The sequence below is a fragment of the Pipistrellus kuhlii genome, unplaced genomic scaffold (assembly GCF_014108245.1).
Source record: "Pipistrellus kuhlii isolate mPipKuh1 unplaced genomic scaffold, mPipKuh1.p scaffold_m20_p_3, whole genome shotgun sequence".
Lineage (NCBI taxonomy): Eukaryota > Metazoa > Chordata > Mammalia > Chiroptera > Vespertilionidae > Pipistrellus > Pipistrellus kuhlii.
The window spans coordinates 15,362,909-15,388,935 of record NW_023425529.1 but is presented as its reverse complement, the minus strand read 5'-3'; the positions used below and the strand labels follow the sequence as shown (position 1 = coordinate 15,388,935).

The 26,027-nt window shown below is 40.8% G+C and overlaps 1 protein-coding gene across 2 annotated transcripts in view; it reads left to right on the top strand.

Moving 5' to 3' along the window:
* ANO2 (anoctamin 2) overlaps positions 1–26,027 on the top strand; it is a 301,023-nt gene that overhangs the window by 73,031 nt on the left and 201,965 nt on the right. For both annotated transcript variants that reach the window (XM_036455715.2, XM_036455714.2), the window contains exons 4-6: positions 1,568–1,666; positions 23,092–23,243; positions 25,361–25,415. In XM_036455715.2, the coding sequence (XP_036311608.2) occupies positions 1,568–1,666; positions 23,092–23,243; positions 25,361–25,415 (306 nt within the window). The remainder of the gene's footprint in view (positions 1–1,567; positions 1,667–23,091; positions 23,244–25,360; positions 25,416–26,027) is intronic.

Genomic DNA, 26,027 nt, shown 5'->3' with positions numbered 1-26,027 from the left:
GGATGTTTGAATTACTGAATATATGTCAGAGCCACCATTTAAAATCAAAGACATAGTCTTACTTTGCATTATGAGCATAATAACGTATCTTTTTATTGTATTTATCATTTCATATGCAAGCACCATCATAGTCAATGTCCTTCAGTGGGGAGAACAGTGTTCTTGTCACTATTCCTCTGGCTGGCACACTGGAAGGGTAGGGTCAGAGGCTACTATCTTCAACCACTAAACCAAGACCAGAGGACAAGTTGTTGACCACCAACTGGCCTCTGTGAATGAAGTTGGGGGATAGTTTTCTAAAGGGATAGCTCCTTTTCTGTGAGCAACAACATCTTTGCTGCACATGGAGTCGGTGCCTCTTCAGTACTGATCTCCATGCATCCTACTTCACAAGACACACAGTAATTTAATAAAGCCTCCTTTCTCCTGGAGCATGGGTTTTCAGGGGATAAATGGAACAAGATGCTTCAAGTAGGTGTCTCTGTAGAGCATGCTTGTTAGCTCCTCAGTCCCCACTCTGCCCCTCAGAGGCTGTCTCTGAATGGCATGTTGGCCAGCATACCAGGATCTCCCCTCTATGGTGCACAGGTTTTAGGTGGTTTCCGACAGTCATTTGATGAAGGAATTTTGCTATCATTTTTGTTCTACTTTCTCCGTGGACATAGTGTTTGTGATTAATTTTGTAGGTAGTTTTAGATGCTTTTCATAAATGGTGGGGCTTTTGCCTATTTCCTACTTGTTCTGGTCTCTTTCATTTTTTTTGGTGACAAAATTAATTAAATTTATGTCATAAAAAGTTTTTTCCCCAGTGTGTGCTTGTTCTGAAAACATTTGAGGCTTTATTTGAAGATAAGTGGAAACGGATGCTTCTTGTCATAATCTGACCAGGTTTTATAACAGACACTGCGACGAGGGCCAGTCATTAAGACCTAATTTTCAAACACTCATCACTGCATTTTCTTTCATCTTCATTTTTGGGTGAAATCAATATACTCACAGAATCACTTGACCTGGAACGTACATTCACACGAGCCCTGGTCATTATTTATATATATGATACTATTATAATAATTCAAATTATTACTTATATAATTACTATTTGGCATGGGTGAATCCCTTTTGTGATTTGGGGCTGTGACAATAGTAGAACAAAAATACAAACTTAACAACAAACAATGAAAATAGGTACATGTAGACAAATTGCAGGCTATTCACCAAATACTGGCAGAAGTAAACCACATAACTACTATTGAGAATTAACAGAATTTTTATGAAAATCATAATTGCTTACATTTCAAATCTCTGCACACAATGGTTTTAACTTTTTCTTTCCCCGTGAAGCCACCAAACCTTAGGGACCACACTAATACTGCCCTATGGGCTTTGATGAGAACTTTTCTGAAACAGAATGGTATGGGTAGGAGGAGACTAGTCCCTGGTGAAGATTAAAAAATACAAAAATAAGAAACTGAAGAAACACCAGATTGTGGCTTCTACTTTGGGGAACCAGAAATTTAAGCTATGTCCTTATAAGTGTTTCTATTTCTTCTTTCATTGTATCTTACAGAATAAAAGCCAAGGATCCATCTTTGTCCGGATACATGCCCCGTGGCAGGTGCTGGCCAGAGAAGCAGAATTCTTGAAGATCAAAGTTCCCACCAAGAAAGTATGAACATGTTTATTCTGGGTTTAAGGGCCCCCTGAGGGCTGGCTGAATGTGAATAACTGGGGAACAGGGTCATGTGGGATAATGTGGAGGTGAAATCACACTTATGTACCCAAGGACCCTAAGTATGGGAAATGATGTGGGTGGGACAGAGAAGGAGTTTGGGGAAGGAGAGGGGATAGGTTTGGAGATCCTTTCACCTCAGAACTCCGCCTGAAATGGGCTCCATGAGAAGCCAGACATTCCCTGACCTAGCTTCTTGATTTCTTCTTTCTTCCTCTTCTTGGGGTCCCAACACAGGCAGTCATTTTTATTTATTTATTTTTTTTAGAGTAAATGTAACAATGAGAAGAGACAGCAACCCATAATGATTGGGTCAGCAGCATGCAGGGAAAATTGCACCAAATGCACTATGAATATTCTGGTTGTAACTCTGCCACTAAGTATTGTGTGTGGTGGGCTTGGCTCATCTCTTCTGTAAAATAGAAGATTCCTCATTGGAAGAGTTGGTCAAAATTATTTGGGAATACTTTCAAAGTGTTCATACCAATGTTTCACCTTGTGATTTTGATTTTGTTGGTTGGTGTGAAATGAGGTTCTGGCATCAGTATTATGAAAAATATCCCAAGGAGGTTGTCATCCATATCTGGGTTGAGAGGCCCTTTTTAGATGATTTTTAAGGCCCTTTTTAGCTGATATTTTCTATGTATAATTTAAAAACATTCTTATGGAATTCCTAGGTGACAGTCTTCTTGTAAAACAAAATCCAGCAAACACCTCACACCTCCAAAAAGAAAGGAAACCTGGCCATAGATTCACCATTCCTTTTTTTTTTTTTTTTTTTTTTTAATTAGGCATTTTAGGTGAAATGGGTGGTTATTGGTTTTGACCATTTGAGATGGTTCTAGTAAGAGTCCTGAGGCAGATGATAATTTGTTTAACCATGAGTAATATATGGGTAATCTATCTCTATCTGTCTCTGTTTCTCTGTCTCTGTCTCTGTAACTTTGCCACATACACACACACACACACACACACACACACACACACGCACACACACACACACACACACAGTCATTTCACAAGTGGTGACCAAGTTTTCCAAAGATTATTTTCATCATTTTAACTACCATAATTCCCAGCCTCCCAATATTTGTTGCCTTCCATTCCACTGTATCACCTACCTGTATCACCATCTCCACTGTCATTAGCATCCTTATAGTCCACAGCACCATTCTGATTAGCATTATTGGATATGTTTACATCTTCACTACCAAACAGATTTACCATTCCAGGAAAAAAAAAATCACTTATAAAACACACACATAAAAGAAAACAAAAGGAAAAAAATATAACTCATCAAGTACCATCATGTGGGATGCCATTATGAGTCCCCTACTCAAGAAGGATAAAGTCCGGGGGTTCCGTTTTTACAGGTTTATTAAGATGGATAATACCTCCATAGTGGACACATGACTATTAAACAAGGAACAAAGATAGACATGAATATTAGCTGCACACTTCTGCTAATAAAAGGTCAATGTTTTGGGGTCATATGCCTTAAAGTCTTGGTTTCATAAGGACCACAACTGTGATCTCCCCTCTCCCCCCTTAATTGTACTACTACATTCTTTGTCTCTCAGTTTTAAACCTTTCACTCCTTTTACTGCTGTCTTCAAATGGGATATGTCATCTTTGTTCTAGATCTCCTCCACTGATGTTCTCCAGTCTGCTGGCAACATGACCTAAGCCTGAGCCTTAGATAGAGGCTTCTGCTTACCTCTGCTGGTGTCCTAAAATGGCCAACCCATTTTTCTTCTCTTTCTTCTAACTTCAATATATATTTTTCTTTTCCTTTCTCTAATTTATCTGAATAATGTTCTGTTAATCTCATTCTATTTGTATCTTGCTTCCTATGTTTTTATCTTTGCTGGCTGATCCACGGAAAGAAGGTGAGCAAAACTAATGCCAGTGCTACTGCTTCTGTTACCAGAATGATCCTTTTAGCAGGAAACCTAGAGATATAGAAAATGTGTATATCCTTCATTTTCCCCCCTCTTTACTTCTCTTTCTTCTTTGCTCTCCTTCCCATCTTTCTTTTACTCCCATGCTTTTTCCTTTCCTTCTTTTCTGTCCAACTTCTCTCATTTGATGCCTTCTCCTAGCCTCCCTCTCTGTTCTTTGAACACCCTATCACACCTCTCGTTTTTCTACCACTTTCTTTTTTTACTCATTCCCAGACTCAGTTCCCAAGTAGTGCCAGTCTCTGATCCCTCTGGTCTCTGCTTGTCCTTTTACAAGCTCATACCTTTGAGAGCATATCTGCCTTCAGAGTTTATATGCCCCCAAACATTTATCCTACTGAAACTTCCCATCTATAGTTTAGGTGGTACTTGCACTTGAATTTGTAGAAAGGATAATTAGGACAAGGACATATTATAGCCATCTCTGAGTTTCCCTTCTTTTTTATTTTTGCATTTATTTTTCATAATTCAAAAATATGTTTAACATATAACCTGGTGTAACTTTGAGTTGTACAAAATGTTAATTTGATACATCTATCTATTGTAATATGATGGCCATTATAGCAATAATTAGCAACTTTCTCCTAACATATAATTTTTCTTTCTTTTTAGTGGTTAGAATAATTAAATTCTAGTCTCTTAGCAAGTTTGGTGATTGTAATATAATATTGTTGTCCATATTCTACTGTGCATCAGATCTGAACTACATCTGACCTATTTGCTTCCTTCTATTTCCTGGTAACCAACAATTCACACTTTGTTTCCATAAAAGTTTAGATTTTTAGACTCTATGTACTAGTATTTTTCTTACTCTGACTTATCTCACGCATAGTGTCTTCAAGTTTCACCCCTGTTGTTGCAAAAGGCAGGATGTCCTTCCTTCTCATGGCTGAATACTATTCCATTGTGAATATACACCACATCTTCTTTAGCCATTCATGCATTGATGAGCACTTTGGCTATTTCCCACCCCTTCTTCCTTTTAATTTTGGGAGACACTGCACTAGACAATCCTCAGAAGACCAGACTTTTAACCTTGGTTCTGCACTTATTTGCTATGTGATTTGGGGATGTCACTTCACCTTTCAGAGCCTCAGTTTCTTCACATGTGATATGGGAATTATAATATCTACCCTATTTTTCTTAGAAAGCAATTGTAAGAATCTAATTCTTAACCAGTGCTATGGAAATACAGGAATTTGTTATTGTGTCTGTGTTCTCAAGTCTTTTTAATTATATTCTCAATTCATAGTCCCCCAGTCAATGTCCCTCCTGACCCAATAGGCAGCCAACACTGATCAAACTCCCACAGTAGGAGAGTCTTTGGAGAGTGCCTGAAGGGCACAGAAATAATCTATGTATTCAGAGAGCTTATAGTCAAAGACACAACAGGAAGAATGCACATGCCCAGAATCAAAACACTAGTTAGATGGTGTGTCAAACAGCAACTCAGAACAGGAGAGATTCTGCATGGAAACATGGTGAACCAGGGAGTCAGGAGAAAAAGCCAGATGGTGGCTTCTACAAGGCTCCAGGTATAAGAGAAAGAACTTTTCCCAGAGTTTCTGGGCCCAAGATGTGACACATGTGAACTGTTCTGGCATCCTTCTATGGGTTCAGTCACATGACCCTGATCTTTGTATTCATAGCAATGCAGTGGCTTATTGTTGACCTTACAGGGGGTGTCATAACTAGGAGACTGTAACATAACTTGGTATGCTGGGGAGGATGCATATGTTTTTAAAAGTTAATCTGAGATCTGATACCAGGGGTGGGGTTGGGGGTGGGGATTAAACCTAGTTTCTGTGATGAGAAATGAACATGGAGGGGAAGATCAGAGAGGGAAGTCTGTGGAGGGTAAGTGTCAGGTCCAGCGGCACTCTTCTCATTTTTAAATGGGTCTGGGAAGTGACTGCAATGAGAATAAACTACATTTTCAGAGAGCCACATCCTGGCAGCAGGGGAAACGTGGAGGAAGGCTGAGGCATGGTATGGGATCATCTAAACATCCTCCAGGCCAGTGGAAGTTTGTGTCATAACTCAGTGGGCTCTGGAGAGACCAGGAAGATGGGGAGGAAATCACGAAATCGAGACCTCAAACCTGGATAAATCCATAGTAATGTGTCCAGGGACTCAGAGTCCTGAGCACAGATATTAATTGGGAGGGGGAAACTTGGAAGGAAGCATTTGTTTTCCAAAAACAACAATAAGAGAGCCAGCATTTTGTGAGGGACACTCATTCATGTGCAGAAAGAGAGTGGGAAGGCCTGGCCTTTGGCCCTGAGGAGCCTGGGAAGGTTTGAAATGGTTGCTTTCTCATCTCTGCTTATTACCAAGGTGGCCTTTCTAGACTGTGGTCAATGTCTATGTTTATTTCTCATTCACTTTCATATGTATGAATTGCTACTCCTCTTTATTACCTCTTACATTCACTGACGCTCCAAGTGCAGCAGAGACAAGGCCAGGAATGGAAAAGGGGGAGTAACCAAGTCTATTCTTATCAATGAAGTCATGTTAATCAAGCCACTAAACTAAGAAGTGACATGCCTGGAATGGGGGAAAATCACTTTTATTCAATCTGGCAAAGCTTTTCTCACTATTATTAATAGAGTGAGTAATATCGCAGGGGCCATGCATGCTGTCCCCAGGAGCCTGTGAGGACTTTAGCTTTTAAGTCCTTCCCATGCAAGCAGATGCCATTAACTTCGAGCAAGTCATACTTTTGTAGGAAAGTAGGCTCAGAGCTCCCCTCATCTCCAAACCGGGAATAATAAATGTCAGTGAGGGCTGTTGTAAGGAGCAGTGACGATATATTTAGGATGCCTAGCATAGAGGCACGTGCAACACCAAGTAACTGCTATGAGTACTGTTGCTGGTATTACTATTCATATGCGATGTGTGTCGGGCAGCACGGTTGGCACCAGAGCTGGGCTGCTCCTTCCTGCTATTTCCCCTCACAGCCAACATCTGTAGTGTTGTGGGAAAAAGGCCCAGTCCCTTAAATCTGCTGAGGAAGCCAGAAGCCCAGACACGGAATCAGTGGAGAGGCGAGAGCAGATGGCCTTTGGGCTCTGTGCTGGGGGATTTCTGTTTCCTATAGCATGGGTCCTTGGGGTGTTCGGGAACATAATGGCTCCATGTGCACGGCCTGCGATGCAGTCACCAGGAAAGCCAGCAGGCCCCACAGCCTAGGGGAGATAGCTTAAAGGCACCCATTTCAAAGGATAGACAGCAGGTGTGACAAGTGGAGACCTCAAGTTCTACTGCTGGCTCTGCCCCCATGAAACTGGGGTTATTTGATTCATATCTTAGCCTATTTCCCCAAACAGGACTTGAGATGGAATACAACCAAAAGCATAAACACAAATGGAGCATTTAAAAGGACACATAAAAAAGAAGTATGTAATTGAGGGGGAAGGAGGGAGGTATAAAGAAGTAATGGTAGTTGAAATAGAATATCAGGGTAGTTAATGCAAGTGAGATAGTTTTCATTCTGAGTTCCCATTAGCTACGGGAGAAAGGACTGTGGCTTATATATCCACCCTGCTCTGTTTTGTCAGAGGAGGCAAACTTTGTCCTGCTATTAAAACATAATTGTTGGGTAAAAGTCATCAATAATACAAGGAGCATATTTTCAGTAATGAGTTCACATAAGGTTCTGGAATGTTCTTTGTATAACTTTTCTTAATTGGTTCAGGTAAAATCTGAGGATGTCAATGCTGAACTGTAGATCAGGGAGGGTTGTACTATGAATAATATGGGTAAATTTTTGATGAGCTAACTTGATTCAAAGATAAAGGTTAGAGCAGAAATACCAATCATACTTTAATTCTCTCCATGAAATCCATATTTTGGAATAGTTTAATCTACTAAATTGCATTTATTAAGGAATAATTCATCTTCCTTTTTCATTAACTGAAAACACATATAACTGCCACTAAGAATTTTCTGAACAGTGTGAAAAAATTGGTGGTACCTTGCTGAACCAGTATGATTCCAGTTAAAAAGCAAAGGAATGACATTTTAGTTAGCCTCAATGGCCCCTTAAGGGGAAAATATTAATTCCATTAAGCTTTGTCAATTATTGGAAGTCATTCTCAGATGCCTATTACTGCCTCGCTGGAAATTCTGAGTTGGTAACCGTGGCTTTTGCAAAAGTTCCACAGGAAGAACCTCCCCCTAGTTCATGGTGTCCACCCTGCTTCAGGGACTCGCCCTGTCCAGGATTCAGCACCTCTTGTTTCTATTCAGATTTGAGGCTTGTATTAATCAGGATTCTGAGAAACAGAACCAATATGATTTGCATGCACATATATATATGATAAAAAAAATTGATCCAAGTCATTTTGGAAGCTTAAAAAGCCCCAAGGTTTGCAATTGTCAGTCTGGAGATGTAGGAGAGTAAATGGTGTGAGCTCCAATCAAATGCTGGCAGCTCAAGACCCAAGAAGAGCCAAATGTTTCAGTTTGAGCCCACAGGCAGTATAAGATCAATGTCTCAGTTCAGCAGGCAGGCAGGAGGAGCACCCTCTTACTCATGGGAAGGTCAGCCCTTTTGTTCAGATTAGGTCTTCACCTGATTGGACGAGGCCCACCACATTAGGGAGGACAATCTGCTTTACTCAGTCTACCCATTCAAATGTTCATCCTTTTAAAAAACACCCTCGTGGACACACTCTGAATATCCGGGCACGGCATGTCCCAGTCAAATTGACATAAAATTAACCATTGCAAGGCTTGTATTTTTTAAAAATAATTCTTTATTTTTTGAAGTATTACTATATGTCCTATTTTCCACCATTGACCCCCCCTCCTCTCCCCCCTAGCCTGTCCCGCCCCAGGCCCTCTCCACCCCATTGTCTATGCCCATAGGTAGTGCATATATGCATACAAGGTCCTTGGTTGATTCCTTCCCTCCCACCCACCCTCCCCACCTTGTACTTGCATAGTGGGTTGAATAGTGGCATCCAAAAGGGTATGTCCAAGCCCCAACCTTGAGACTTGTGAATGTGATCTTATTTGAAAAGAGGGTCTTTTCAGACATAATTAGCTAAAGATCTCAAGATGAGGTCACCCTGTACTTAGGGTGTACTCAAATCCAATGGGTCCACCGTAAGAAAATGTAGAAAGAGATTTGGGACACATACAAGGGAGAATTTCATGTGAAGATGGAGGCAGATATGGGAGTGATAGAGCCACAAGCCAATAAATGCCTGTGGCCATCAGAAGATGAAAAAGGCAAGGAAACTTTTCTCCTTAGAACCATAGGAGGGAGCACTGCTATGACAACACTTCTATTTCAAACTTGTGCTTTCACAATTGTGACAGAATAAGTTTCTGTTGTTATAAGCCCCACCTAGTTTGTGATAATTTGTCATGGCAGCCCTAGGAAATGAACACACTTTTCCTCTGGGCAGAAAGCAAGAGACAGACAACTCAAGACCTGGGTTTTGGTAGGCTTGCTGGTTTGCTCTGTATCCCAAGAAACTACTTTTCATCTTTAAAAAAATTTTTAAATTTATTTAAAAAAATATATTTTATTGATTTTTTTACAGAGAGGAAGAAAAAGGTTTAGAGAGTTAGAAACATCCATGAGAGAGAAACATTGATTAGCTGCCTCTTGCACACTCCCTACTGGGGGTGTGTCCGCAACCAAGGTACATGCCCTTGACCAGAATCGAACCTGGGACCCTTGAGTCCGCAAATTTACGCTCTATCCACTGAGTCAAACTGGTCAGGGCTAGTTTTCACCTTCTAAGATTACTTGAAATAGGCTTGTTCATTTCTTGATATGGGTTTTGGGGTTGTCTAGAGGAGTCTTTGTGGAAGTTTCTTCCTATATGACCTTAGTGTTTCTATGTCTACTTTGCATTTTGTTCCTGGTTTAATGAGATCAGAGAGTCTTGGGAAAGGCTTATCTTAGCATGGATGGTGGACAGAGACCTGGTGTGGCTAAGAAAAACTGCTTATTTATTTTAACAATTATTTTCCCACTTATGCATCTGTTTCCAAAGTAACCATTGTTTGATTAAGGTAAAGTTTCTGCTAAAACAGAAGGGTATCTGTAAAATAAGAATGTTCCCATATTTTAAAGCTTGACTACATTTTATACTTTAAGAAAAAGGTTGATAAAAAGCATTCCCAACAATATAAAGCAAAATTAAAATAAGAAAAAAAAACTAATAACCAAAGATATGTTGATAAAAAGCTAACTAAATTAATTATTTTAAATATAGCAGATGCTTCCTATGAGTTGTGCTCTTTGATAAGCATTATTTTATTTTTATCCTCACAATGATAATATGAGATATGTACTAGCCTTAGCCCATTTTATAGATGAGGAAACTGAGGCTCATAGAGGTTAATAAACTTACTTAAGGCCACATAGCATAAACAGGTTAGACCCAGGACTTGAAGACATTTCTGTCTGGCTCCAAAGTCATGCTTCTACCCTCTCACTTCACCTAAGAATTCATAACTGGGGCTTAAGGTAGCATAGTGTGGAACATTTCTCAAAGTATTTATTGTAGAATAAAAGTGTTTTGTTTGAACAAAAATGCTCAAAATTTTATAATCTTATAAACTCTAGCAAACTTAATTATTACAACTTATCTGACCAATTAAAAGTTCTGAAAAGCCTTGCAGTAAAGAAATGGTTCAATTTTGTTCAACTGTTTCCTGCTGAACACTGATATGATACTAATAGGTATATTAACAGGTAGTCCTGGGAACCAGTGGTCTGCAGAGCATACTTTGGAAGAATCCATCCTAAGTTAAGTAATCTTGGACTTGGAGAGGTCATACACTTATTTTATTTTTAATATATTTTATTCATTTTCCACAGAGAGGAAGGGAGAGTGATAGAGAGCTAGAAACATCAATGAGAGAGAAACATCTACCAACTGCCTCCTGCACACCCCCTGCCAGGGATGCGCCCGCAACCAATGTACATGCCCTTGACCGGAATTGAACCCGGGACCTTTCAGTCCGCAGACCGACACTCCTTCACTGAGCCAAACCAGTTTCGGCGAGGTCACACACTTAAAGAAATTTTTTTTAATGCCACAGACTAGCTCATTATATTATTTAGCAGCTCTGGATTATAGCTTTCTCATCTATAAAATAAGGAACTTAGATTCTAAATTCTCTGTAATAGCTGTAAAATGTGTGGTCTATGTGTAAGCCAAATGACAATTTGTGAATTTGGAGGGAACTGGGGACAGATAACATTTAAGGTCATTCACTCTGATTGTGTTCAACTAACTAAGAGCAAAAATGTCCTACATCCGCCACCTCTTCAAAGTTGTGCTTTAAATGGGGCAGCACTCTGAGTCTGTGGGTGCCTGTTTCTCATGTGGGGCTGCCCTTTAAACTGCGAGCCTGGTCACATCACTGAGTTCTCTGCACACGCTGGACTGCTCTTTTTCAAACTACACCTTACTGTGGAGTCTACATTAAGCTCTGTTAGGCTCTGGTCAGAAGGAGTACTTTACTTTTTCTTCCAGGGGCTGGACCTTTGCAAATGCGTTAAATATTTGCCTTTGGTCCTAGAATGATCTCCCCACCATCTCCAGATAGATAATAAACAATCAGGAAGCCCAAATATTACTTCCCTCAAAGACTCTTTTTTGTTCATGTAGCTGAACTGATGTCACCATTACCTACAGTCTGTATTTTTCTTACCTGTTAGTTTTTATTTATTGGGTGCTTTACGTGTCTCCAGATCTAATATAATTCCCCAAGAATAGAAACTATAGTTTATGTTACCTGTATATTCCCTGTAAACTATAGTATGGTATTACATAAATACTAGATGCTCAATAAATTAGTACAGTGATCAATTGATCGATGCCAAATAATTCTTGTTTCCTCAGCCATAGGATCTTTTTTTCCCTGAGATCCTCCACATACTAGAAGGGATTTCAGCTCCATGCAAGATTCACGAACAGAAGAGACACTCCTTTCCCTCCTCACCCTGACCAGCTCCTTCTTTTATCAGGTAGTGACTCAGGGCTATTTTGACAGTTTCCTGAATTGTCCTTGGTGACCAGGAAGTAAGAAGCAGGAGAAATTCCATCAGTTCTCTGAAGGATGGAGAACTTGCAGATCCTGGGTCCTGGGCAGAGGGTCACTGTGCACTGAGCCCTCAAGTTCCTTCCATGACAGATTCCTTTTATTGTTATTATCAATAACTTTTAAAATGAACCAGAACTGTTACTGTTTCCATAAGGTTGGCTGTAGGTGGGGCCTTTCCCCTATTGTCACTGCCTGTTCTCAGGCATTTGTTTTTAATAGAGGCATAGGGTGGGGTTTATATTTGATATTTTTATGGGCTTTTTAGTGCATGCTCTTTGATTGCTATTTAAATCGGCTGGAAAGAGTGCAGAAAACTTTGAATTTTTATTCTTTTTGTTTGTTTGTTTTCTGTAATCCCTCTCATCTTAAAAAAAAAAATCAGGAAAAATAACTGGTGCCACCTAAGTGTTGCGGTTTGAGTAAGGAACCTGAGATGGCACATGACCATGATCTCGATGTGCAGCCAGGCCTGGGAAGACCATAGTGAAGCTGAGCATATGAAAATGTAATGGCATTTTCATTAACGGTGAAGCTGGAAACAGAGAAGCTGAAAATGTAATGGAAAATGAATTTGAATTTTTTTTATTAAGTTGTTTTTAGACTCATGGTTTAAAAAATATTAAAATAGAAGCAGTAGTTTTCTTTTTCACATCCTCATGTTCATTTCTGTCTTAACTGGGTTAGCGCAGGTCAGGCTGGTGGGTGTCTGGGGCCCAGATACTAGACCCCAGGCTGGTGGGGCAAAGGGCAAGGGGCAATGGGTAGGCCGACCATTGAATTTATTATCCAAAGTGGGGTGCTTTGAGAATGGAGGGGCTGTTGATAACTATGCTAGGGCACATTGTAAACCCGGACCATTGTGAATAACTGGGTCATGGAGTTGGTCCCCACAGTTGCCCAGCTTGGCTGTGGATGCCCCTGTGGGTGTGTGAGAAAGGGCTAGCAGGAGAGGAGATGCAGAGAGGCAGTTGGCTTCTGGCACTTGGGCTCATGGGTTGAGTTCTCCTTACCCAATAGGAACTGATGTCAGTAATGTCCTGGATCATAATGGCTTTCGAGATAGAATTGTTACATTTTCAGGAATTTTGAGAGCTGGTTGTTATATCATTGGTAGCTTGAAACTGTGTACGGTGGGCATACAGCAGTCCCCCCAACCCGCCACAGTTCAACTTTCCGTGGTTTCAGTTATCCACAGTCAACAACAATTGCAGAGTGTTCTGGGTACTATGATGAAATCTCACAATGTCTTGTTCCATCGAATCTGGGACACGAATCATCCCTTTGTCCTGTGTCTCCAGGCTGTATATACTCCCTGCCCATCAATCACTTAGCCTACTTGGTTGGCATTATGATAAAATTGTGTGTGTGTGTGTGTGTGTGTGTGTGTGTGTGTGTACATGCATGTGCGTGAGAAAGAGAGAGAGAGAGAGGGAGAGAGAGAGAGAGAGAGAGAGGCATATTTACATGACTTTTATTAAAGTATCTTATTAAAATTGTTCTATTTTATGATTATTGTTGTTAATCTCTTACAGTGCCTAACATAAATTAAACTTGATCATTGGTATATAGAAAAAACATAGTATACATAGGGTTTGGTACTCTCTGTGGTTTCAGACATCCATTGGGGGTCTTGGAACGTATCCTCTGTGGATAAGGGAGTGGGGCTACTACATTTATATCATAGAAATCAGCACATATTACAAATTAGCAATCCTGACTCCCTGTTCCCCTATCCAGAGTGGCTGGTGTTTCTCACTTCACAGATGAGAGCACTGAGAAGGGGAACTGGGTACAAAGGCATGATGGGACCATTGACAAAATCTGACCCATGGCTGGGGCAAAGTCCAACCTATGGGTGTTAAAGGACTATTAATCAGAGAGGAGCCAGAAAGGATAGTCAAAGACTGTGATACAGAAATAGATTTCCCACCGCTACTACCCTGCCTGCTTACTCTGCAACAGCCACGCTGGCCTCCTTGCTGTTCCTTCAGAAAGCCAACCATGTTTTCATGGGCTGTTTTGCTTGTCCTTCCTCCTGCCTGAGACCTTCTCCAGATACCCACAGAACTCACCCCTTCACCGGGGCTTCAGCTCAAATGTCCTCTCCTCAGACAGGCCTCTCAATCATCCTGTGTGAGGCAGCCTCCCTGCCACTCTCCATCCACGTTCTCTCTTTTTATTTTTTTCTCAGCTACCTGGTACCGAGACACATGCTATATCTTTGTTTGTTGTCTGTATCCTCACTACATTGGCAGCTCCACGAGGGCCAGGATTTTGTTTGACTGCATTGGCAACACCTAGAACAGATGGCCTGGTATAGATCAAGCACCATATCAGTATCTATTAATGAATAAAAGAATGGATCACACACAGAAGACCTAATCCACTGTTGGTAGCTTGCTGGAGGGTGATGCTGAGATGGGTTCTGAGCCTCCATCCAAGGGCATTAGAAAGGAAAGCTGTTATCCCTTAGGGGTGCTGCAAGGTGGGCAATGGCAGCATAGTGTGTATATGTCCCATAATAGCCATCCCTAATCTAGGTCCTCAATAGTCCCTCCCTTTGGTTACCAAAGAACATGTAGGAAGAGTTTAATTGTACCCAGAGTGGGGCTTGGTTGTGTATAATGCTTTCTAACCATTTGGAGGTTCACATTTTTCATCTCTCCATTCATCCATCCACCCAATGAATATTTATTGACTATCACGCTGCATGAGATACTTTGCTGAGGGCTGGTGATTCAGTGGTGACTACAACTGGCCATGGTCCCATGTGGCTTTGGTGTGTTGAGGATTCGGAAGTTAGTTGGTTGTGAGCTGGGAGGCACCTGCAGAAGTAAACAAAGGGGGTGAATAGAGAGCCAATTGGAGGAACTAATTTAGATGGCGGTGGGGACAGAGTGAAGGATGGTGCCATTTGAGCTGAAATTTGAGGACTGGGTAGGAGTTTGCCAGGTGGGGAGGACAGGTGAAGTTTCCCAGAAAAGGAAAGGACCTGTCCTGCAGCCAAAAGTGAGAAAACCCTGGCCTGTGTGGGGAACTGGGAGGAGGCCCGTGTGCCAGTGTGTGTGCGGCCCAGAGGCTGTGACCAGAGGGGCTGAGGCTGTGATGGAGGCAGGAGGCACGGTTTGTAGGGGCGTAGTCAGCCGTGTAAATTGTTTGGATTTTATCCCACATTTTATTTTATTTTATTTTTTAAAATATATTTTATTGATTTTTTACAGAGAGGAAGGGAGAGAGATAGAGAGCCAGAAACGTCGATGAAAGAGAAACATCGACCAGCCGCCTCCTGCACATCCCCCACCGGGGATGTGCCCACAGCCAACATACGTGCGCTTGACCGGAATCGAACCTGGGACCTTTCAGTCCGCAGACCGATGCTCTACCACTGAGCCAAACCGGTTTCGGCTTATCCCACATTTTAAAAGTCAGCAAACATTCATTCATGTATACAAGACATACTTAAACAGAATTAAAAATCACAAATGAGTACGGAGTTAGACATTGGAAAATGTGCATTTTGTAAATATATTACTGCCTGCATTCACCATTTCTACATTCAGCCAGAAATTGACCTGTAAGCATAGGTTGGGATGAAGACACTGAGCAGCTCCTGCTCTTAATGTGTGCAGAGTCTGCCTTTGGGCTCTGGAATGCCGCTGAACTTAGCAGCTCTTGGTGCTGTTTACATTTTGATTGGTGAATGGCTTAGCACTCCCTCTTAAGGGTCAATGTGCTTATTTGCGTGGAACTTCTCTGGTCCGGTTCTGTGTGTGCTTGCATGTGAGTGTGCATCCCTCCCTCTACCTTCTCAAGCAACAATGGGGACCATAGTGCACAGATTTTGCTACATCTTTAGCTTCTCTTCTTTATAACTTCTCTACTTCACTAGCTTCCACCCTTGTCCGGCTAGTGGCTTGTGGTGCCACCTTCCAATTATTGGCTTCTCTGTGCATCTGAGCCTTTTGGCATTAAAGGTGAATAGGTGAGTGTGATGGTAATCTTCAGCCTCTCAAAAATAAGTGAGATGCTGCGGATAATAACAGGTTAACCCTCCATTTATCCAGGGATTGGAGGGGCAGAGGAAAGCACAAATAAATTCAAAGGGACAGATAATCTGAATTAATGTCTGTTAGGCTGTGGGGTGTAAGTAGCACGCATGCGCACAGCTGGGCTCACACTCCATCTTTCTTCCTGGCCTGCGTTCTTCCTCCTGACTTTTCCTACCAGTTGCAGAAAGATACTCTCTTAGGTCACTGTAGATAAGTGATTTGTGGATAATCAAGATTGCATTGTTTATATCAAATGTTATTATACCTCTTTCTTGATCTTTGGGGATGATTAGATCTCCAAATGTTTGTGTGACATTGGGCATGTTAGTAAAACTTTCTGTGCCTCAGTTTCTTAATCTGTAAAACAGGAACAGTAATATGCATATGTTCATGACAGACATCACTATAGCCTTGGTTCCTCACATCCAAGGAAGGGACATGATTCCAACATAGAAATAAAACAAATCAGGCCTCAGACCACACTGTTGTGCCCCACTGAAGGGGAGACAGAGCGAGACAAGGGGAAAAAAGAAGTAAGAAGAGAAGAAATCTCAGCAAACCTCTTAGACTGTGACAATGAAGCCAAAGCAAGCTTTTATGAGAACCACATTTGGGCCCTGGAATAAAAAATAGGAGCGACATACTTTAAAAATTATTTATGATTTTAAGCACATGAAAGGCGTATCGTGTACCCAGGGAGGGCATAATGGGGAACAGCTGGCTAGCATGTGTCTTGCCTTTTCTGAGGATGTTCATAATTCTCTGATGTTCAAGAATAACAGTAATAACGATGCTGCTGCTGATTGTATTAATAATAATAAAGAGGATCGGATGCCTTTCGTGGATCCTGCTGAACACAAGAGAAGAGCCTGGGTTGTTGGGTTTGGTAGGGACTGAATAGGTGCTCCAGTCTGCTTCCTTCTCAGGGAATCAGGGGATCCTAGAGCCCTTCTGAAGATCAAAGGTTTAAGGAAAGAGCCTGTATGGGGGGATTCAGGAAACCTGGGTTTGAGGCCTGGTTTAACCATGAACTCTGGCAATTCCCTACCCCTCAGAGTCTCAGTTTTCCTATCTGTAAAATAGCAATGCTAACACTACTTGACAGGCACACCTTGCAGAGTTTTGTGGGCCCCAATGAAATGGTGCCTGTGGAAGGGAAGGATACATTGTAAAGCATTCTGTATATGGAAAGTGTCATCATCATCTTTGTACTTCTTCAGCACTTGGTACAATCAACCACCAAGCTCAGTGCCTGGCACCTAGCAAGTGGCTAGAAATGTTTATGCTGTGAATGAATGTGTCTTTTTCATGAAGTGTTTGAAGCTGTAGAACATTAGACTTGGACAATATTTGAACAGCCAATGTATCAGTCCTCTCTGTTATGTTTTTCTGGGTGAGTCTGGAGTGGTGCTCAATCTCAGGTTTGTTACCCCCTCTTCTGAGTATGGATCTAAGTACTCTACCCAATGCCCTGGCAATGATGAGATTTTTCCATTCTGGCTGGTAGGAATAGGTTCCATTCAGGTAGTTTTCTTATGCCCATACTGCCAAATACTCAGGGGGAACTTCTGCAGATCTCTTGGGTTGTTTGTGAAGCTTTCTCTCTCAGGAACTCTAGTTGCCTTGCTTTCCCCAGATGTATAGTTTGTCTCTGTAGCTCAGGGAGTTTGCTGGCCTCCACCTATTTCCCCTTCCTGCCAGCAGTGAACTGGAGCAATCATATCTTGTTTGTTTCCTTTCAGGAACTTCTGATGTCCAATATCTGTCAAACTGTTGTACTATTCTATTCAAGCTGCTATAACAACATACCTGGTGGCTTATACACAAGAGATTTTTTTTCTCCCTCTCACAGTGTTGGAGGTTGGAAGTCTGAAACCAGTGTGCTAGCATGGTCCGAAGGGCCATCTGTCTGGTTCATAGCTGATGCCTTCTTGCTGTACCCTTCCATAGTCAAAGGGACTAGGGAGTTCAATGGGGATCTTTTTATTTTTATTATTATTTTTTTAAAGAACATTAATCCCATCCATGAGGGCTCCATTCTGGTTATGTACTCACCTCCCAAAGATTTCATTTCCTAATACCATCACTATGGGACTAAAATGTCAAGATATTTCTTGGGGGATAGAGGGGGTGGACATTTAAATCGCAGAAACTACGATTCCATGATTTTTGTCTGAATGTTTTGGTTGTTTCAGGCATGGTAAATCTGGTCCCTGTTACTCCATCACTTTGGGGAGTGTGAGAAGTAGAAGTCTCCTAGTTTTCTCTTTAGAGATGAAGAACCTGAGAGGGACTTGCCCCAAGTAACACAGCTAGATTGTGTCAGCAAGGGCCAGGATGTTCACTCAATAGATATTTTTGTGTTCCTCCTACACACCAAGCACACAGACTGTGGTCCTTCCTTTCTCTAGAAGTCCATAGTCCATTGGGGAGACAGATAGGTGAACCAAGACTAAGAGAAGTGGATGACAAATTTTATGACACAGGTGTTCGTTCACAGGGTAATAAGGAAGCATGGTAGGAAGTGAGGGACCAAGAAATGTTTCCTGGAAAAGTTGACACTTGAACTTAGTGGTGAAGGAGAAGGAGAGTAATCCAGGTAGAAAAGGAGGGGAGAAGTTCCAGGAGCAGATGCAACACGTGCAAAGGCCCAGTGGAGTAGGAAGCCAAGCCTAGTGTCCATGGTATTGTACCATGGGGCCACTCACCTATGTGTTATTGTGGAATATGTCTGGCTCCATCTTCCCCAAATCCCTGAAGTCTGGGAAATGTCTTTCTGATATAAGTCAGCATGGTGTTTCAGCCGGGGCATGTTTATGTAGATTTTTTTCAGATGTTACCTTGAGGTTTCTGGTGGGACACTGGCCTTTTACACCTTCTACATTTTTCCCTAAGGCAAACAATATTATTCTCAGTGATTTGGAGCACAACTCCATCAAAAACAGTCAACATTTGTACTGGTCCCATTCCTGGTCCAAGACATATGACAGGTGCCCACACCTTTTAGCCTTTTTCTCTAAGTGAGTTCTTCCAGATACACTGCCAAGATGAGGGTCAAGGACTTCTTATAGGTTCTTAGCTACCCTTATGCCAGAACTGGGCCCTGAGACAATTGCTGGGTTATTATTCTAAAATGACTGAATACAGGCACTCCTGGCTTTGTTGGGGCTGGGCTCCTGAGTGCTTTTGCGGTCAATGAGGACAGGAAGGAAGCCTTTCAGCCAGACACAGGTTTTAGCCTTTAGACTTTTTTCCTCCAGCCTGATTTATTTCTATCAAGATCTCTTACATTTTGGATGTCCTGTCCCCACCCTGGGCTCCTTCTGTGGCAGCAACTGGTGTAATCAATGCTGGTTCCCCAGAGATTTATCATTCATTCATGCAAAGATAGGGAATAGTTTGAACAGTATCCTGCCTTTAAGGAGATTATGGTTTGGTGGGGCAGCTGGACATTAATCAAATAATCATCAAATAAATGTAAAGTTACAACTGTGATAAGTACTACAAAGGAGAGGCACTTTGTAGTACTTATCATATGAAATATGATGTGGAGCCTTCTAGAGAATCCCATAGGCTTTGTTAACAATTTTTGTCTTTATCGTAAGAGCAATAGGTAATTGTTGAAGACTTTTTCCCAGGCAGGTGACATAATCAGATTGTTGCTTCAGAAACATCACTCTGGCTCCAATATGGGGAATGATTTAGAGGTGAACAACAGAGTTTCCAGGATAAAATACAGATGCCTAGTTACATTCAAATTTTGGATATATAATGAATACTTTTTTTTTCTTTTTTTAAGTATAAATATGTCCCAATATTCTTTATAATACTTGTGCTAAAAATTATTGTTGCCCAGTTGGTGTGGCTCAGCAGTTGAGTGTTAAACTATGAACCAGGAGGCCATGGTTGGAGTCCATGCCGGGGTTGTGAGCTCGGTCCTCGGTGTGGGGGGCATGCAGGAGGCAGCTGATCAAGGATTCTCTCTCTCCTTTCTCTTCCTCTCTGAAATCAATAAAAATATATTAAAAAGTTATTTTCTTATGTAAGTATAATTTTAAAGTTTAAGTATGTCCCAAATATGGCTTGGGATATACTTACACTAAAAAAGATTTCTTGATTATTTGAAATTCAAATTTAACTGGACATCTTACATTTAAAAAAATATTTTTATTGATTTCAGAGAGGAAAGGAGAGGGAGAAAATGATATAAATATCAATGATGAGAGAGAATCATCGATTGGCTGCCTCCTGTATGCCCCCACTGGGAACTGAGCCTGCAACTTGGGCATATATCCCAAGCAAGAATCAAATCATTACCTCCTGGTTTATAGGTGAATGCTCAACCACTGAGCCATACTCAGCCAAGCTGGACATCTTACATTTTTATTTGTTATATCTAACAACTCTAAGCAAGAGAAGATATAGGGAGACTGGTTCTTACTGTAGTTGAAGGCTCTTTAGACTAAGAAACTAGAGGTGGAAATAGAGAGAAGTGGACAAAGAAGAAATACCCTTGGTGAGTCCAAGTCTGTTATTCCAAGGCCATCTGGAAGACAGAGTCCACCAACTTCCCTTCTGCTCTGAAACCTTAGTTTCCATGCACACGCCATTTAAAGGCATGTGTTTATGGGTATGATTAACATATCATGGCAGTCTCAGTGCAGGGCCTGGGCCAGGTCAGAACCTGCCCTAAATGTCCTATGTGACATGTGCTGGGACAGTGTAAGGAGGTCATCTTTTTGAATGTTGTTTTCCCACAATAACTCATGTTTTAGCAAATGAAGCAGGAGAGTAAAGCAGTTAAAATACAGGCTTTGCTGGGAGTTCAAATGTTCCAGCAATTATTATCTGGCTCGTACTATATTTGACTGAGATACTTAACTCCTCTTGGCTTTGCAACATATCTTTCAGATTAATGCTAATGTATATCAAGAGCCAGCCACACAAGAGATGCTTACTAAATGGTATGTGCTCTAGAAATAAACAATTGTTTCATAAATCTGGCTCATTCTTCTTCTTCCTACACAACTTCACTCTGGTTTTGTCATTATCAGACCCTTCACTGACTTCCCATGGCCTTGTGTAATAGGGTCTCAACCCCCTGCTCTCTGAAGGGCACTGGCACTATGTCCCTGTCAGAACCTCATGCTCCAAAGAAACCAGGGCATTTAACCCTTTTTAAACCCAACTTGAACTTTCCTATTTTTTTTGCCTGGAATATCTGCCTATATTTGTTCAATTAAAAGTGTTTATAAGGTCATGTTAATAGAAATATGGACAAGTAAGCTAAAGTATGTGAAGAAAATAAAATAAATGGCCATTACTAGGGAAATGACTAAAAAAAATAGGATTTATGTTTACTGTGTAATATTCATTAAGGCACCTCTTCATGAACTGATCTGGAAAGATATATATTTGTGAACTATTGCTAATTATAGAAGATGTGAAATAAAATCACAGTTTAGAACAAGATGTAATACAGTCATAAATGTATTTCTGAGTCAGAATAAAATATACTCAAATTGATAATAGAGATTTCTTCTGCAGAGGTTTGGTTTGGAAGAAAAAGGAAACTTAACATACTTCTATTTAGTTAACATACTTCTATGGTTTGTGTTTGTTTACTATTACTGTGTTAATTTTATAACAGAAATTAAATCAAAATGCATAGAAAAAATATTAGAAGAAATGAACTGTGGTTATGTTTCAATTGTTAAACAGGGGTGGTTCTTTCCATCTCTAACTTATCATAATTTTATTATTAAAGAACAAAATGATAACAGAAGAGGGTTACCTTTCTGTTAAAGTCCAATAGAGATACCACTCCCTCTATGAAACATTCTTCTGATTTCTCAACTGGATGTGCTGTCTCCTTCCTTTGAACCCTCAAAGCATTTTGCGTGACTTTTGTGGCTTTTATCTCTGTCTATCTTATATGTATTCTGTACATGTTTTACTGCCTGTCTAGATTTAAGCAATTTGAGGATATCACTAGAGAAAAGAAGACCAGCTTTCAAGTCAGAAGATCTGGATTTTAGCTCTTGTTCTAATTATCCATTGCAGCATGATGAATTAGCCCAAACTTAGTAACTTAAAACACACTCATTTTACTCTATCTTATAAGTTTTGGGTCAGAAACTTGAGCAGACCTGGGTCACTCAAGACCTGGGTTGACTGAGGTCACTTGGTGGTATTTGGCTTGGGGTTGAGCTGGACAGGAGGGTCCTAAAAGGCTTCACTCACATGCCTGATGCTTAGAGGGCAGCCAGGATGCTGAGCTCAGCCAAGTTCTTTCCCTTTCTGAGCCCTCTCAGCACCTCTCTGCAGACTTCCTCCAGGCAGCCAAGGCCTTTGAGAGACCAAGGCAGAGCTGCCCATCTACCTGAAAGATGAAAATGGCATTGTGTCACTTCTGCTGTACTCGTCAAACAGTCACAGAGCCCACCCAAGCTTAAGAGAGTGGGAACAGAGATGCCACCTTTTGAAAGGAGAATTTGTGTAAAAAAAATTGTGGCCATCATTCATCGCATTATGTCTCAGTGACTATAACTGTAAGTTAGAAAGACTAAAAGTTGTAATGCATGCAAAAGCATTATGTGCATTATAAAAAGCTATGTGAACTATGAATATTAATGATTATCTTGGCACTAATCTATGCCGTACTCAAAGCAGATACTTATTAGATGTTTATTACTTTGAGAGCAGACTCATTTATCAAATAGTTCCCAAGAGGAACAAACAAAGTGATGCTTTGTGATCATCACATAGGGGCATAGTGTAGTTGTGGAGTAGACTTTGGACTAGGTTGACATGAGTTAAATCCAAGCTGTCACCCAATAACTGCCTGTGTGATCTTTGCTGACTTATCTCACGTTTCTGAGCCTTAATTTTTTCATTATAATATGAGACTAATATTGTCTATCTAACTGGGTTGCTATGTGCATTGAAGCTTCAGGATGGTGACTGTCATATAGTAGGTTTTCCATTTCTCTTATGGTTCTATAACAAAGTCACGTAGAAAGTTTGGACTCCTCACTCATTCCTTTACGTTGGTCACCTCTACTTACACAAATAATTAGAAGGAATAGAGAGCCTATGTCCTTGTGAAAGTAATAGGGAAAGGGAAGGATCCTACTTCTTGTTTCTCCCAGTCTCCTCTGTCCCCAACGTGGTCCCCTCCAGAGATCTGGGCCTCATGGAGCTTTGGTTGGTAAGTCACTCTTCTCTGAATGTTGGGTATGGCCTCCTTTCAGACCTGTGACTTTGTCTTTCATAGATGTATGATATCAAATCAGAAGGCGGCATTGCCAAGAAGTTCAATGAGATTCTGCAGAATCTGAGCTCACCCCTGAAGCCCAGAGTTCCAGAGCATAGTAACAACAGGATGAAAAACCTCTCCTACCCATTCTCCAGGGAGAAAATGTACCTGTGAGTAATAGAACTGCAGGGATAGGGATGTGAGGGAGGATGGGCAAGAAAATCAAACTCCACTCAGTCATAGAGAGAGTGCCCCATGCATGGGAAAGAGGGGGAGGAAACATACTCTCCTTGTGAAATATTTTCTGCATCTCCTTCTGTATGTGAGATTATCACAAATAACTCATAACTAGTTGTCCAGTGGCTTTGGGGGAAACCTGACATTTCAATCATTTTGCATGATGGATGGAGAATCAGGGAGCAGACAATTATAAACATTGGGACTCGATACCTGTTTATCTTCTGTGGGGAAACTATTCTGCATAGTTCCCAGTATGATAAGATTTTAACTTGCTATGATAAACCAAATAGAAGGTGGATGAAGCTTTTGGATTTTTATATTTTCAGCTGCCTATTCATAAATGTATTGACTGTGAAGAGACCTGCTTCCCACACCCAACCATGGGTGAAGGAATAACAGCTATTCATAGGGATGGCCATTTGGGAAAACTTTGGATGGGGAAGACATGGTTGGAAAGTGGCAGATGCAATAGCCCAGCATTTATTCTGTTTTAGGAGCTAGTGAAAAAAAATAAGACTATTGTGTGACTTTTGCTGCTGATAAGATAAGAGAATCAAGCAAGAGAGGGAAAGGAAGGAGCATGGAGAGGCAGAAGACCTGTCTCTTTTGAGGAGATGGTATTTATGGGAGCTGTGTTTCTGTTGGCCATTGAATAAATATATTCTATGCATCTTTGCCATATTCTGTAATGATTCTATACACATATATATGCTGTTCTTTTGCATATGTTCCCTCATTGACTGCCCTCTTCAATGGTTCTGGCATTAATTCTGGTCACCAATTCCAATGTGTGTGTGTGTTTTCCCAGATGACCAAGAAATTCTCCAACACTAGCTGGATGTCTTACATTTGAAACCAATTCTGACATTGTCTACCTGGAGATAGTATCAGATTTCCCAGGTTGACAGCTCAATCCTACAAGACTGCCCCACTCCTCTTTTGATGGCAATTACAAGTTCAGGTTGTTACCTGCGCTTCTAAATGACTAATTATAAATCAGAGGTTCCCATGACCCCATCCAGCATGCTGACTCCTGGAATTGGCATGCTGACTCCTGGCCTGCTATTCTTTTTGTGCTTTGTGTTTCTTCTGTGCTTCCCTTCCCTGGACCTTCCTTCAGGCCAATCCTGGCTTCGAACTGCCCCTCCCACAAAGTCCCATTCATTCAGCTTCTGTGATCCTTCAAGACCAGTTCCTAAACACCATCTTCTTGAAGAATTCTCTGATCTTTTCAACCAAAATATGGTCTCCATCCTCGGACTTCTCATAAAAATGGTCTACATATTATCACGTCTATTTTACATGAGTTGTTTGGAAACATAGGTACTCCAGTGTCTGAACTCCTGGGGGCTGGGAACATGTCTCATGCATCTGTGTGTCCTCTGGCACAGTGTCCCAAGCACAGTAACTCTACACACCTGGGATTTTTATTTTTTGAGTGAAAGGTCAATATTTAAAGGTTAGAACAGATACAGGCCTTGAATAATTAGGACTCTGGTACCTAACTAATATGATATAGTGACAACATTAAATGACTCTCTGAAAAACAAAGAGTTAGAATTCCAACATCCTAAAGCTATACTCTTTTTGCTGTTGTGTGTTTTTACTCCCTTTGTCCACACACAGGAATCCTTTTAACATTCATTTATTTTTAAAACTTATAGTATAATATTTTTTATGACAATCTGAAAATTTATTTTCTATTTATAAAGTTTTAATAATCATAATTTTCAATGGCTACATGATAATTTTATCATATAGATTTTGGAATTGTATTGTATCTCCATAACCTTATTGAAAGTAACTTTTTTTTATATATATGAAACTTGTTTCTTCTGTTAAATTTATTTTCTCTGTGATAATTTCTATAATAAGTTTTCAGAATCACTGGGTCAAAAAGAGTATAAAAAAGGGGAGTTTGTGTGAGTGTGTGTGTCTTACACACATTGCTATGCTGCTTTTTAAAAATTTGCTCTGGGCCTGGGTGAAGTGGTCTCAGGACAAGGGTACTAAATTAGTTGACCTTCTGCTTTCTTGGTATCTCCAGGTACAACATCCAGGATAAGGACACCTTCTTTGACAATGCCACCCGTAGCCGAATTGTGAGTAAACAGGCTAACCAGGTGCTCAACCAGGTGTGATGGGCCTGGGAAATGGTGGGGGTAGACCAAGTACCGGTACCCAGTTTGGCAGGACATCCTCTTGCCCTCCCTGCTACCTACCATTAATAGTTGCTTAGAGTTGTCTAGCAACTGAGAGAAATGTGCAGATGCTTTCTAATCCCAGTAGCAAAAGAAAGCAGACTAACAGTTGTCTGAGGGGAAGGAAATAGGGGGTGGGGTGAAAAAGGTAAAGAGGTTAAATAAAAACCAACAAAAATAGATAACTCAACTCATAGATACAGACAACAATATGATGAAAACCAGAAAGGGAAAGGGAGACGGAGGAGGCACATGAGGGTAAAGGGAGAATAAATGGTGTTGGAAGGACAATTGACTTGCGGTGGTGAACATACAATACAATACACAGATGGTGTGTTATAGAATTGTACACCTGAAACCTATATCATTTTTATTAACCAAAGTCACTTGAATAAATTCAATAAAAAAAGCAGAAAATTGTCCTCACTCAAGGTTAATAGGAGTGTCTTCTCATTAGAGTTCTCCACTTATACCCTTCTTAGAATCACAAAACAGAGGCTCTCAGAGCTGGTG